The 15,352-nt window shown below is 41.5% G+C and overlaps 1 protein-coding gene across 2 annotated transcripts in view; it reads left to right on the forward strand.

Annotated features, from left to right (window-relative positions):
* Positions 1–2,715: 2,715 nt before the first annotated feature.
* The window catches only part of INPP5F (inositol polyphosphate-5-phosphatase F), a 37,424-nt gene continuing 24,787 nt past the window's right edge, over positions 2,716–15,352 (forward strand). The window contains exon 1 of one of the 2 annotated variants that reach the window (XM_021529278.3): positions 2,716–2,926. In XM_021529278.3, the coding sequence (XP_021384953.1) occupies positions 2,830–2,926 (97 nt within the window). In that variant the 5' untranslated portion in view covers positions 2,716–2,829. Of the gene's footprint in view, positions 2,927–4,489; positions 4,509–15,352 lie in introns of those variants that run through there. The other variant, XM_077784719.1, reaches the window with a different exon arrangement.

Consider the following 15,352-nt stretch of genomic DNA (forward strand, 5'->3'; position numbering starts at 1 on the left):
AATGTTCATGCCAGTGGTTTTGTATTTTTCTGTTACAGAACACAACACACAACTATTTTTCAGTAGTACATTTACTGTCACTTCAGAAAATGTTCCAGTCCCAAACACATATTTTTATCTGCTATATTGCCTGCCAGGAGACCCTCTTGTGTTGCTCTTGTTCTGAGGTTCCTTCTCAAAGCAGACTCTTCAGTCTCTGTTTAATACATAACAGACCCTCTCTAAAAAGCACACAAAAGCCTTCTCAAAAACATTTCAGAAGAGGAAAGAAACCTCACTAAGAGAACCTCCCTATGCTCCAAAGGAAAACAGAAGCACATGGAAGTGGGCAGGGAATGCCAGGGAGGAATATAGAGGTGTTGCCTTGGACACACAGGGATGAAAATAGGAAGGACAAAGCACAGATGGATTAAAAACTAGCAAGGAGCATGAAGGGTAACAAGAAATGCTTCTGTAGTTACTTTGACATCAAAAAAGATGACCCAAGATTTTTCTAATGTTTTTCTGGAGGCTGCCAGGAGCATTGAGGCCAAACAAACAAACAAACGAATTGTTTCACGACTTTTAAATGACCAACATTTAGAAATAAAGTTCCTCCTGCTGCCTACAGTGTCATTTCCAAATCTGGTACCCTTCAGCTCAGGAAGAGTGATGTATTTGTCCAATATATCCAGCTAATTGTACTTCCAAGTGTAGAGTGTTACTAGATCACATTCCTTTCCTTTAACCAACATTTAAACTTGAATTCAAGCTGCTGGCAATCAGGTAATACTGAGAGAGTGCATGACTAATTGTCAGCCTACGCATTTCCTTACCGTCAGCTAGTGACAATGAATTGCAAAAATGCAAAATTAATCTTTCAGTTTTTTCCCCTATACCAACTAAAGCTGTGAGGCTCATAAAAACAGCACCCAGCTGTGAATCTATGGAAAACCACTGAATGCAAACAGAAAATTACCCACAGGGAAATACAAAAGCTCTGATCAAAGCGTGAAAAAGGGCAAAACAAAAGTCTGTCCCTGAAATCCCTGCAAGCATTTTAATGGTGACCTATGCATTGTGCTACAACACAGAACTATTTGGGAAACGCAAACAGAATAGAGATGATATTGCAAGAGAGAAATATTTAGTGAATGATAGTGCAGAAGACTTTGAAGTAAAAATAACGTTTTGACCCACTGAGAAGCTCAGTTCCTAGTCCCAAAGCAGGAAATTTCTGAAGTGCATGCTTATCTTAAAAGATTTTAATGTTCAATTAAACCTATTTAAATTATACATCTAAAATCATGCCTGCACTTAAATGCATTTTCAGACTGGCTGCTCAGTACCTCCCAAAAGCAAGCTCTTCCCTGCCTCTTGAATATTCACATTTAATAATGAGATTTCTCATTTCTTAATGTCCTTTAGTCACTTAGTGTTTTGTGGCATCAATAATATATATAAATGGAGAAAAATAGTATGAGAGAAACTGATCTTTTCAAAGAGTGGTTTGAAAGTAGTGTTTTTCTCCTACTGTAGGTGGTTTAACAATAATTGGTAAATCTTTTGTGAACTGAAGCAGCCAGCAGCCCTTCATTGGGATGTCAGGTGTCACTCCCCTGGCTTGCAGGACAGGATGCTTTCTGTCTGAGTCCATCTCTTCCTCAATTTCACAGGGAGTGGGACTTCAGCTTCTGTAACCAAACAAAAGCTATGGAAGCTTGTGGAGAAGCCCTCGGTAAGGCTGGGAACGGTCTGTAGCAGTGACAACTTTGCAGGTACATTTTCCAGTGTCGCCTGCAGAAGAGACAGAGGGAATAATTTGCCCTTCTGAATAATTCGCCTTCTGGGTCAATATTTAGAATAAAGATGAGCCCTGTGCTGAGCCTGAGCCTCCTTTCACCACGAGTTAATACCGCGTATCACCTTCTGAGGGCTGAGGGGAGCTGAACTGAGGGGAGCCGGGATGAGGGGAAAGGGCTGAGGGAAAAGGGCTGAGGCTGAGGGAAAAGGGCTGAGGGGAAAGGGCTGAGGGGAAAGGGCTGAGGGGAAAGGGCTGAGTGAAAAGGGCTGAGTGAAAAGGGCTAAGGAGAGCCGATCTGAGGGGAGCCGGGCTGAGGGGAAAGGGCTGAGGGGAAGAGGCTGAGGGGAATCGATCTGAGTGGAGCCGGGCTGAGGAGAGCCGATCTGAGGGGAAAGGGCTGAGGGGAAAGGGCTGAGGGGAAAGGGCTGAGGAGAGCCGATCTGAGGGGAGCCGGGCTGAGGAGAATCGATCTGAGTGGAGCCGGGCTGAGGAGAGCCGATCTGAGGGAGCCGGGCTGAAGGAAATCGATCTGAGGGGACCGGGCTGAGGGGAAGGGGCTGACGGGAATCTTTCTGAGGGGACCGGGCTGAGGAGAGCCGATCTGAGGGAACCGGGCTGACGGGAATAGATCTGGGGGAACCGGGCTGAGGGGGCTGAGCGAAGCAGCCCCAAGACCTCCGGAGCCCGTCGGGCAGGCTCGGGGGCGCCGCCCCGCCCCTCCGAGGGGCCGCCCCAGCACAGACCCCGCCCCTGAGCCCCCGCCCCCTGCTCTGCCCCTTTAAAGGCGCGCGGGGCGGGGCCGCGCGCGGTCACGTGCGGCGGCGGGAGCGGAACCCGGGCTCGCGCCCGCTCCGCCCGCTCGCGCTCCGGGGTGGGTGGCAGCGCCCGCGTGCGCGCGCCCGCCCGCCCGCTCGGGAGCGCGCGCCCGCCGTGCCCGGCCATTCCCCCTTCCGCCCCCGGGGCCGCGCGCGCGGCGGCGGCGGGAGCGCCCCTTCCTCCCCGGCCGCCCTCCGTCCCTCGCTGCCGGCGGCTCCCGGCGCGCCAGCATGGAGCTGTTCCAAGCCAAGGACCACTACATCCTGCAGAGCGGCGAGCGGGCGCTGTGGTGCAGCCGGAGGGACGGCAGCCTGCAGCTGCGAGCCGGTGAGACCCCCGGCGGCCGCGCCCGCCGCCCGCCCGCGCGGGGAAGGGCGGGCTGGGAGCCGGGCGGGGCCGGGGTCGGTCCGGTAGCGCTGCCCATCGCCCCGGTGTCCCGGTGGCGCTGTGCCTCGCCGTGCGGCTGTTTCCCCGCAAATCGAGCGGCGGGGAAACGCTCCGTGCCCGCTGTGACCCGGGTCGGTGCCGGCGGCCAGAGGCACCCGGTCACCCCGGGGAGCATCGCTGCGCTGGGGGCCGGTGTCAGCCTTACGTAAGGGATGCTCCCGGGGCGTTGTGTCTTTGGGCAGGTGTGCCCCGGGGTCGCCACGTCCGGGGGAAACGGAACAGGCGGCTGCGTTGGGTCGGGACCGGGTCATCTCTAAGGTCCATTCCGAGCCTTTGACGTTCTGTGGCTTCTACAGCGCTTCCGAATTTTTCAGTGCTCGCAGGCTGTGCAAGCGACAGTCGCGCAGAGCTCCACTCTGTGTATCGATATGAGACAGAAGGGAAGGCAGCGCGAACAAAAATTGAGCTGGAGTTGTGTAAAAGGGAATTTTGAAAGAATGGTAATTGTCCTGTCCTGCCTAGGAGTAAAGGTGTCTCTAAAATAAAATGCCGCCTTTGCTCTGTGTAGTGTGTGCGCCCTGCCCATGGCAGGAGGTTGGAACGAGATGATCTCTAAAGTCTCTTTCAAGCCAAACCGTTCTATGTGTGTTCATCGTTCTCTGATTCTTATATGTAGCTTTGATGTAAAGGACCAGGCTGACCCTGCTTGTATGAGAAAGGAGCTCTAAGTTAGCTGGGTGTTTCACCAAAACGTGCGGTAGGCTGCACAGATGTTACTTACAGCTTTCTAAAACTGGGATCTGTGTTATGCCAAAAAAGGTGGCTAAACATGTGTTTGACCAGGTTGACTATCTGAGTACAGTAGACTTTATGAGCTTCTGTGAAAGGCTGGGCAAGCTTTAAATGTAAACAGCAAATACCATTGTTATCTGTGTTTTTTTTTCAAAGAACTGTTTTTCGTACTGCACTTTCTTATGTTTTCATCCTTGGCTGTATCTTCTCAGCACAATTTGTTTGCATCTCTGAGATAAAATTGCAATCTGTGTCAAGTTAGCGTGACTAATTCTTGTCCATCAACTTCCCAGCAATACTTGGATTTGCAAATGACCTTACAAAATAATTGATGTTAAGCTAGAAGACAGTGCTGCTAGTCAGTGAAACCTGTGCTTTCACAGGGGAGAAAACCTCTCAGGTTTAGGTTTGTGATGGCTAGAGCCATCTGCATGGGCTGAAAGGTCTTCCTTGATCCACAGGAATTAAACCACCAACTAGTGATCTATAGTTCTGGAGATTAGTCTTTGATAACTTCAACTTTTAAAAGCATCAGTGCCTTGCTTTCATGCAGCCATTGCTGTGTTTTTTTGTTTATTTTTTGGTGTACCTTAACCTCCTGGAGGCTTTGCCAGTGCCCAGCAGTTTGTCTGCTTGCTGTTCCAGCAACATTTTGTCCTTTGCCTGCCTCTGCATTTTCAGGCAGTTTCCATGTGATCCCTATTGTGTGTGACCTGCAGATTAACGAAAGGTAATGTGATATTAAAGTCCCCTGGTCTGCTTGAAACTCTCGATTGTTAGCAATGCTTTCCCATTTCCATGTGATTGCAGCTTTGTTTTTCCAGCCCTCTCTGTGGATCATCATCTTGACAGTGGACTCCAGGTCTGTGAAATGAAATACCTTAGCAGGTTGAAATTAAGCCCAAGAAAGAAACAGTTCTCTCACAGGAAGTGTTTCTTAGATCAATAGCTCTTTCTTGTATTAAGGCAAAACTGCATATCGTCAAGTTTGTAATTTTATTACATTTGACTATTTATTATTGAGGCCAATTTCATACCCGGAAATGAGTAAATGGATTTCTGTGTGATGAGTCACTGCTGTGTTAAAAAAAACCAACAAAGTCATAACTTGTGTTCATTGACATGTTTAATAATCTGTCAAAAGGCTGTGATCTAGCTGTGTGTCTCTGCTTGGTTTTGGAGGCCTTGGTTATAAAAATTCTGTCTCATAGAGGCTGCTCTGAATTAATCTTTGCATATTCATGGGTTGAAATAGATAATACTGGTAAACCTTGCAAATCATTACTTCAGAGGGTAGGTCTGAATCTAAAGAACTGATGCTAAGCTTTAAAGTACTCTCCTCCCTCAACTGTAAAGGCATGTTCAGAAAAATGTGCCGATATTGAGAGCTGTATTTCTGACCTCTTTGAATCATGGAGATAACAGCTTGAATTAAAACAAATGGCAAATAATCTTGGTAAATATTTGCTATAAGCAAAGTCTGAGGTTGGCCCTCGTTTGAAGGATGTCAGCCTGTGTTTACAAGATGTTTCTGTTTTTTTTATTCTCTAAAGTGAAAGCACTAATGAGTCACCTGCAGGAAATCCATGAATCACTTTGGCATCATAGACTTTGTTTTTTTTTTAATAATTTGGCTATTGAGAGTGTACATTTTTCCGTGTAGAGAAAAAACATGTGCTGTTCAACCATGCCTTAAATGCCTTACATCAGGTCATGGTCAGGATTTCACTCTTGGATTACTTTGTTTATGCTTTGTGTGGCTGCTCCTGACTAGTAGTTCTACACAGATTAGAAATATGTTTTTATTGATGGTGTTTATATAAATTGTGTTTATATTTGCATATGTATACATATATATGTGTGTGTGTGTAAAGGATAGAAAGTGTTGAAGGCAGTGAATTCTCCTTACCATTTTTTAACAGCAGTAGAAGGAGTGAGACTGTTGTGGTGTAAAGCTTCTATTATCATTGTGCTGGCCTTGATAATATTGCAGGCAGTAATGTCAAATAAGATTGGGAACAGTTCCTACTAAAACTATTTCTTGTCATTGTGGTGATTCCCACTGCTTTGGAGAAAAAAAAACTTACAAAATATTTTGAGGGGTACACAGATTGGAATTAGTCTGACACAGCTTTTGGGGATGTCATGCTCAAAGACTCCATTGCCTCTGAAAGAGTAAGATGGGTTAAGCTGTATTTTACCTCTGGAACTGTAAACTAGAGGCAGTTGAGCATTTGTTTGTTTCAAACAAACACTTTAGGAATTTATTGTTGCAGTATTCATTTTCATCTGTTGAAAACGGTTGCGAGTCAGCAACTGAAGCAATGCACTTTAAATACTTTCAGTGAGGGATGTGTTACCCAACAGTATTTTCAGAGTAGCAGGAGACACATTTCAGGTTAGGTGTCTTAATCTGATAGTGTGACACCATCTCTGAATCACAAATCATAAGGCCATCTAATATTCCAGCTGTGTGCTTGCCTTACTCCCCAAAGGCGTGGCAGGAGTCATGTAGAATTGACTTGTCAGAATTCCTGAGCTGCTCTTCATGGCTGTAGAATGGAGGAGGAAGAGCAGTTCTTTGTGGAAGCCTGGAAGTGCTCAAGTGAAAGCTTTGAGCTAATGAATGGTGTAAGGAGTGATGCCACTGCCACCAAAATGTGTATTGCTAAGTTTAAGTCTACAGAGCAGTCCTAGACATGGCTCTGAGGGGTGACAGCCTGAGTGTGAAGTCATGCTGCTGAATTATTTCATACAAAACTGCCTTCCTGAACTTCAGTAGTATGTCTTGGAAACTGCCTATCTATTCTGGGAAATGAATTCCACAGGAGGCTGGAGCTTCAGGATTTCAAGTAACTTCAGAAGGAACCTCAAGCTGTTTTTTGACACCTTTTTAGCTGCAGTGGGTGCTGCACCGTTTCTCACCCTTGCTTGCTCATTCTGTTCCTCTGTTCCCTCCTCTCTCTGGGTTGTCAGCACCACGTCCTTGTGGCGTATGTGACAAGCCAGATGTCAGACCTGATCTGCATTAGCTGCAGCCCAGCGAGGATGTAGGCTGAAAAAATCTGCAGCAGTTGGGTCCCTGTTGCTTTTGCCTTCTTGTGAAAGAGAACAGAGGGGACCAGGGGAGTGGGCTGCTCTATATCCTTCCTCTGATTAAATATTACATACGTTAGTCACTGTTTTAGCTGACTCTGAGGCGAGGTCTTCCTATATATTTCTCAGAGAGAAATTACTTTCTACCTTTTATAAGTAAAATGTACTTTGTAATTCCATTCATGGTTCTTTTTATAAAACATAGTAAACCTAAAACTGAGACTTAAGTGGGTTGATAGTGTGTTAAAGCCTAACCTGGTGAGAATTAAATACACCTTGAGGTGAGGTGTTTCTTTACTTTCCTGTTGAGTCTGAGCAGGTGATGAGTTGAATATGACAAGGGTGTTCCCCTCTCTTTTTTTTTTTTTTTTTCCTCCTTTTCCTTCTATGAAGAGTTCTGAAAATGCCAAACTTGTCCTAACTTAGATATGTAGATTTTCTTGGAATTCCTGTCCATGCTGAAATGACCTGAGGTTTTAAATACAGGAAAAACTCGTAATGCTTCATATCTTGATATTCTGGTCTTGATGTTGTTTTTGTGGTTTTTTTTTTTTTTTTTTTTTTTTGCCTTCCCCTGGAATTAAAATTAATCTAATTTAAGTGCATTTCTGTGGCTTGTATTTTGCTGGCAGAGGTGACTCATTTTTGATGTCATGAGTTAGTATTAACTAAATATTGAGTAGGAAATTGCAGACTAACTGCAGCTAAAATATTTAGAACAGAGAGCACTGATTTCAATTAAGAAAGATCTGCATCTGTACCAAGGGATTGTGGTTTTTTCATGAGAACACTGTTCTTCTTGTTAGGTTGTTTCACAGTTTAATGGTGTGGGTGATACTTCAGCTGTATGTGTAAGGAAACGTGAAAATTTTTGTGATTTTAAGTTTAAAACTGAACTGCAGGACAAGGCAGCCACTTGTTTGATGTGCTGCTTGTGTTCTTTCAAAACAACTGTTGCAGGTTGGAATGGGATAGAAAATAAAGTAATGGGAGTGGAGTATCAAGAAGAGGAGAAATTATTGGTTGGGTATCTAGAGGAAGAATTTGGCAATAGTGCAGAAAGTGTTTTTTATTAAAGCTGGGCTTTGGTAAACAGGAATATTAATACTTAATCATCAGTTATATTTTCTTGCTCCAAACATCTTACCCAATAAAAACTGGGAGAGGACTTTTTTCCTGAAAAGTTGAACCCAAATGAATGAAATAGCACTTGAACACTGAGTTTTTCCTTTTAAGGCAGTAATCTTACTTGAATAGAACCGTGGAGCAGTGTTTGCTGAATCTCTGAAACACTGAGAACAAGGCCCTTGAACATGCTTTGAACTGGAAAACAGAATTCTGAGCCAAATTTCAAAGTAAATGACCTTGCCCAAGAGGTAGTTGCAAGATGTAAATGGCAAATATGCTGGTCTGCCATTAATTGTTATCTTTCACTTTTTTTTTCCCTTGTCTGTTTCTCAGTTAAGGAAAAACAGCAACTTTTGCACATATGGGTGATTGTTAAGTGTTTCCCTATATTTGCATGCCTTCCAGTAACATTTAAATAATATGTTTCTGCTGAGTAGTCAAATTGTCCCCAACACTTAAAAAAAAAACCAGAGGGAGGAATATTGGAGGGGTGGGGTAATCCTGTCTGTTCCTGCAACACATGCCAAATTTTTGAGTATAACCCCCATATTTAGTGTTAGAAATGGTTGTTTCCAACACATAACTCTTCTTGTGCTTTGAGACTGATTAGTTGGACAATCAGGGAGGAAAGTTAATTATGGCATCAGAAGAACAGGTGACAGTGAGGGAAAACTTTGCCTTGCTTCAACTTGGCTCACACTGTAATTCTCTCATGGCTCTTAAGGAGCATTAGCATAAGTCAGCTCAGTGATTAGTAAAACAAACTAATTTCCATAATTGTGAAATCCTTCTGCTCAGTAAATGTTTATATTTTAATTTTTAATAGCTTTCTTGTGCTCTTCTTTCAGTATAGCTGTAGCTGAGCAAACTTTTAATAGACAGTCTTCAGAATGAGTGAACATAGTGTTTAAGCTGTCAGTTTTGTAAGTAGGTTTGAATAAAATCTTTTTCCTGCCTGATTGATAGTTTCCTTCTTGCAGAGTAAATAGGATTTAAAAAATTGCAGACAACCTAGTGCTTTCTTAGCTTTAAGGGTATCCTCAAACAACTTGAGCTTTGTTGAAATACTGGCTAAAAATAGGGATAAATGTGTGTTGGTGTGGAATAATATTAATTTGTGAAGAGTTGTTGCTTTTGGAAGGATAAAATATGTTTTTTTCTCTTCTGTTTTACTTCTGAGAAAATATGTTTGCTAACAGAGTTCAGCAATGTGAAAAATAAAAGGAAGCTCTAAAGTTAAAAAGAAAAAGGAAAAAAAAGCCAAATCAACCAAGCAAAAAACCAACCCTCTGAGCTCCAGTGGCTTGGCACTTATTTGCATTTTAAGAGTCCCTGCTGGGTGGTTTTCTGAGTGGTATTTACAGGTTTGTGGAAGGGATGTGAGGAGCTGATTCTTGTTTCAAACATCACAGCTTGTGGCATACATTTAGCCATCAGTGGTCTCTGAAGTGGGGTGCACAGCTTGTGGGTGCTCAAGGCAGTCCACTGGGGGTGTAGGAAGAAAATACTTCATACCATTAATAAAAATAAACACTGTTTTAAAATAATGTTTATTTCACCCATTAAAAACCTCTTATTGTTTGTATGTTTTATAATACATGCAATATCAATGCTTTATGTGTTCTGCTGGACAAATAAATATACGTATTTGGGATATGTGCTAATTTTGTTTTTCTTGGTGTGACATTTGATAAAAAAGTTTGCAGGCCACTGATGCACAGGGTCAGACTCTGTTTGGAGCAAACACTGGTGACAGCAGTTTGTTTCCACTTCCAGCACAGGGGTTCCTTGTGCAATTCCATGTAACACTGGACACTCTCCAGACAACTGAACTTTTTCCGTATGTTTTCCAGTTTCCCAAGCAATGCCTGGTGACTCAAGGGATTTTCTGGCTGCACCAGAATACAAAGAAGTATTTCTTTATCAAGATGAGTAGTAGGGATTCATTTTTGTTAGTTGCTTTCTCTGGGACTTGCATCCTGCTTTGGCAGCAGCACTATAGATGTCTATTATTGTGTGCTGCCTTCCCCACTGCTTTAAATCTGTCACTAAATTGTACTTGACCTGTTTGTGTGCATCTCTTTTAATGCTGAGATATTGAAGGAAGTGTCCCAATAAAGTAGGTGATTACTTGAAGGGATAGTTTGGAGGAGAACATGCAAGTAAATTAAATTAACACTTCACAACAATTAAGAGCTTGTAATACTCAATGCCTTAATGCTTCATCTTTCTGCAAGTAGTTTAAATACAGTTTTAGAAATCAGTGTTGAAAGGAAAACTCAATTAGCCTAAGTTTTATTTGCATAAGTAGTACTTTGTTTCCTGCAAGAGAAAGAAGTTCAACTTTTTATTCTTAAGTCTTCCCAGTTAATTCATAATCTCTTAATCCTGGCTAAAATTCCAGAGCACTATTCAAAGATGAACTGGAACTTGGAAGCAGACTTTCTTTTGGAAAGCCACAGGAGGTCATAAAGGTCAAATAATGCTAATAATAAAGTCTTGCAGTTGTTTTTGATCTAAAGCAGACACAATTTAAAGGGAAAAAAAAGCCCCCTGAAATCTATTTTAAAATACTGAAGCTTCTTCTTGAAAATTAACACCTCTGATGTTAAAATTTACATTAGCAGAACTTCATGATTTATTTTGGCTGTACACAGTGAGTCATTCTGCTTTTATTTTTTTTCTATATAAATATCTGTGGCTTGTGTTGAGTGGTGAAAATGATGGAGAATTAGTGTTCTGTCAGACTCCAGGAAGACTTTTTGAGAATTGACACATGAATGTCCATGTTTATACACTTAAGTGTAACCTAAAGGCAGTCCAGTGATGATGTGTGTGTTTTGTATTGAGTACACTGTCAGGAAACATTCCTAGCTGGAGTTCACTCCCAAATGCCAGCAGCCAGGGAGATGAGAGGTGTGTGTGTGCCCTCTGAACTACAGCAGGCTTGGAACAGAAACAATTGCAGCTACTCAATGGATTGAACCAGGCAGTATGGGCTGGCTTCAGGTGATAACAAATTAAATCTTCTTTTCTTCCTGCCTTCTCCAGGGGAAGCTGCCAGCCTGCCTCCCCAGCCTTGCCTCCAGCCATTCTGTGTTGAGCAAGTGGTTTATCCCAAAGCAGTGGTTTGTTTTCCTATCAGAGTTTGTGCCTGACCTTGGATCAACTCAGCTGGTGGCAGACTGCAGAAAGAGCCAGAAAGCGGTTTTGGGTTTTGATGTTCTTCCAAGTTGCTTTTGTATCACTTTTATCAGGGTTATGTTTGTGTAAACATAAAGAATTGAAGAGACTTTATCTGGTGCTGCACAGCTCTGCATCACTGCTGGTGAGCTCTGAGGGTGGTGGTGCTGGAAGTCAATCACATCAAAGCTGGTTTTGTTCTGAAATTGTGACAGAACCTCTGTTGTGCTGCAACTGAATGCTGATACAATCACTGTGAATGGTAAATGCATTGCAGTGGTCATTTATCTCTGACAGGAATCAGCAAAAAAACCCAACATTTGTTTCAGTAACTTGAATTTATTTAGTAGGATAAGGGAAGGAATGAGCGATTTTGTACTTCAGGATGGAAACTTGGTAAGCAAGTGCATACATCAGAGTGTTAAGGCCTGTCAAACACTGGCAGTTCTCTCAAATTTAAACACATTGAGGACAGCAGAGAATTCCTCAAGTCAGGGAAGATCTTCCATGGGACTCATCTCACGGCTCCCAGTGATTCTTTCTGGACACAGCTTCTGCCTTTCTGCTTTCAGGGACAAGGACTGTTTTGACACTGCTCTTTTATTATCAGCACAATACTGTTAAGGCAGTTTCAACATCACTGTGGTGCAGTTTAAAACTGATAAGTCTTTATTCCTGGCTCTGTGAGGTTTAAAGGAGGACTAGTATGACATTTATAGGAAGTGAAATTTCTGTGGGGAAACGAGTGATTATTGATAAGTTGTATTTCACATTATATCTCAAAACATTGTCTGTTTTGTCTGTAAGGAAAGTTCAGAGTTTCCTTTGATAGAGCCTTGTGGTGGCTAACTCTTACTGATAGTCATTTCCTCAAAAAATAAATAATCAAGCTTGTCATGAGCTCTTTCAGCATTCAGCAGTCAAATGTGGCCAGGTCTCATGTATGCTGTCTGTAAAACTTTGAATAGAACATTTTCAGTTTTGTTTTGTATGGTTATTTTTATGACTTCAAAAGGATGTGCATACCTTCTGAGCATGTATCACTGTCTACCGTTTTAGGCTACCTCATAAATTCTGTAAAATATGATACAGTTAAATACTTATATCTGCAGTTAACATTCTTGGATCTCTGGATCTTTGCTTATGTAACGATTTTAAATATAGAGTGGTGATAATTTTCAAAGATTCAAGATAGTGGCTAGAGATTTCTGCTGCCAGTTTTCCCAAATAGCTGCAAGGAAACAGTCTTGATCAATTTTAGTGTTAGACAAAAGTTGGAGGCAACTTCTTCATATACATAGTGAAAAGGAGTGCACTCAGCGTGAAAGCCCATCTTTGGGGATGGGTGGGGGAATTATATTTAAACTTTTATTTTGTTTGGTTCATCCATTTCTTATTTCCAGAGTGCACTCATCAGGAGCAAGAGGTTCATATTGGTATTTACTGTAATGATATTTATTCAGCATGATTGGGTGTTGGCTCTGAGCTATAGTTGTCACACAGGAAACTGAATGTTAACCAATAACAAAGTTCTAATCAGGTTGGAACCAAATATGCTTTATTTAGTTTAAAAAAACTGCCTTGCCTCTGTGCTGTCACACATATTTTCCTATAGAATATTCTCTAGAAATAGTGTAAGAAACCCAAATTTAATGATGCTATCACCAAAAGGAAGTCAGTGTGATTCCACAATTGGTGTTTTTTCACAGCCTAAAAGCATTTCTCCTGTAAGGCTTCATTGCATCAAGGTTTTCATGGACAATGAAAAAAATGTGGTAATCCCCTTATATATTGCTAAATATATATATATTATATTAATTTATTTATTTATCTTTTTTCCCCCTATACCCTGTCTTCCCTGTGGAAAATTTTCTTTAAGCAGTCAGCCTTTACCATTGGTAGCTTGATAATCACACTGACCTGAGAGCCAGTGCTGCCCAGCTGGTGGATCTGTATTTGCTGCCTTTAAACTCTGAAAGTGGAATAAGCATTTGATACCAAATACATGCTCTTCTTTTCCAAAGCTTGTCAGTACTTAAAGTTTAGAGTCATTTCTCATTTTGTCTCTGCTGCTGGGGTAGTAGGAGTCCTGTAGAAGGCTTGAATTTTTTAGTGCTGCCTCTGTCAGAGGAACTCACAAGAGTAATAAAACATCTGTGTAAGATGTTCTGTTTTCTTATATCCTTTTACAGGCAGGTCTAAAATTTTGTTTCCTTACTCCTCTAATTAAAACAAAACCTTGTTTCCTCACTTTTTTATCTCTTGTAAACTCCTAGATGAAGACTCTGGATAGCAAGTGAGATTTTCTTGCTAATACTTTATCACAGCAGGAAACCAGAGTTTTAGAAAGGCATAGCATATCTTCTAGATTACTAGGCTTATGGTTTGGTTCATTGATTTGGTTCTTTAAATTCCTCCTGTGTCTGGCTTTGTTTGCTACTTGATATCATTGGCTGGTGAAAATATGAATTTAAGGCTAAATTCAAATTTCAAATTAAAATTCAAAGATAAAAGAAATTTCAAAGATAAATTCAAAGATAGCAATAAGTAGACGAAGTGTGAGACAGTGCAGCTGTAGAAGAGTCCCAGAGTTTAGACAAAACTGGGAAAGAAGGTGGAAAGTTTGGGAGAGAGGAAGGCTGCCTGCATTCCCCTTTGCTGCTAGTGCAGATTTCCCACTCAGCACTGAGATTCTCCTGTGTGCTATTTGGAGTGAAACTGAGCTCAGGCTGTTCTAGAACTTGTTTTGTATGAGCACAAATGTGTCAGAGGATCCAAGATGTGTTCAGGTGTTTCAGCAGAGATTGAGGCACACCAACCTCTCATACCCACTGTCACTGATTTCCTGATGCTCAGCTGTGTTAGTCTCCCTAGGAAGTTCATTTTATTCTGCCATGCTTCACACGAGGTTCTGTGCAGCTCAAGTCACTGTCTAGAGAAAGGAAGAAAACAGGAATTTGGTCCAGAATGGTTACACACTATTAATTAATTAATTGCAGCCCTGCATGCTGCTGCAAACATTGCTTTAAATTCTTCTACGGTGGGCTTTTAGTTCTTGCTTGTCTGTGTGAAGACATGTGTGATCCATCCCATTTAATGAGTTTATTCTGGATCTACCCTGACTCCAACCGTTTCTATTGTAGCTCATGGAAATGCTTGTGTTTAATGAGGAAAATAGCTGAATCTAGTACTATTAAATGTTACAGTGGAAACTGGGAAATCATTGTGTGTTCTTGGAATATCAAGGCCTCAGTTACAAATGTTTCAAGGAGGATTCAGTATTTTAAAACAAGGATGTTTTTTAAAAAAAACCATACTAACAGTTGTCACCTGCAGATCTCAGTTTTACAAGAAGAAACAAAGATATTGTAGATAAAGTGTTTATATGGTTGACTTGTACTCTTTAGTGAGTTTGTTCCTTCAAATGTTCATCTACTTACACCTACTTACAGCTAAGATATTAAATTTGTCTGGATATTAAAAGTGGAGAAGCTCTTTTTACCTAGGAACAAGTGTGTTTTGGTAAATAATAACAAAGGGTATAGAAGAACTTATTCTCCTTTGAGATTCTGCTCTCCTACACAGATATTTGCTTTTAAGTATTTGTTTTCACTTTAAAGATTTGAATTGGGAATTTCCTTTTGTCCCTCTCTCTCAAATCCTTGAACAGGTACTGCACCACAGTTAGAAACTCATTTTCTTCTTGCTTTCTCTTCTACTTCCTGTGTGGTTCACTGGAATTTGTTAAGAGTAGGAGAACTAAAAACCTGAACCTTAACTTTGTGTACTTTGATATTCCATGTACTTGTGGAGAGTGTTTTAACAGAAGAGGAAGTGTCTGTGTGTTTATAGAAAGAGGATGTGAAAGTAATAGCATACAAATAGGAGGGAGCTGGGAATGAAAGTCAACATCTGCTGGGTTTTGAAGCTGTGCTGGTAACTTAGTGACCTCTATTCAGTTTCACTACAGCCATGTAAAATTTTGCTTACATGAAAAATTCTAGTGGATATGAGAAGAATTAAGCCTCCATTAAATTCAATTACTGCCCCTCAAAAATGTGGAAAACATCTGTGATAGGGATTTATATATTTTTTTCATACCTACTTGGTAGCAAGCAAAAATGGATGTGTACATCATCTTATTATTGCTAGAATTATTTTACATTT

The sequence above is a fragment of the Lonchura striata genome, chromosome 7, assembly GCF_046129695.1.
Source record: "Lonchura striata isolate bLonStr1 chromosome 7, bLonStr1.mat, whole genome shotgun sequence".
NCBI lineage: Eukaryota > Metazoa > Chordata > Aves > Passeriformes > Estrildidae > Lonchura > Lonchura striata.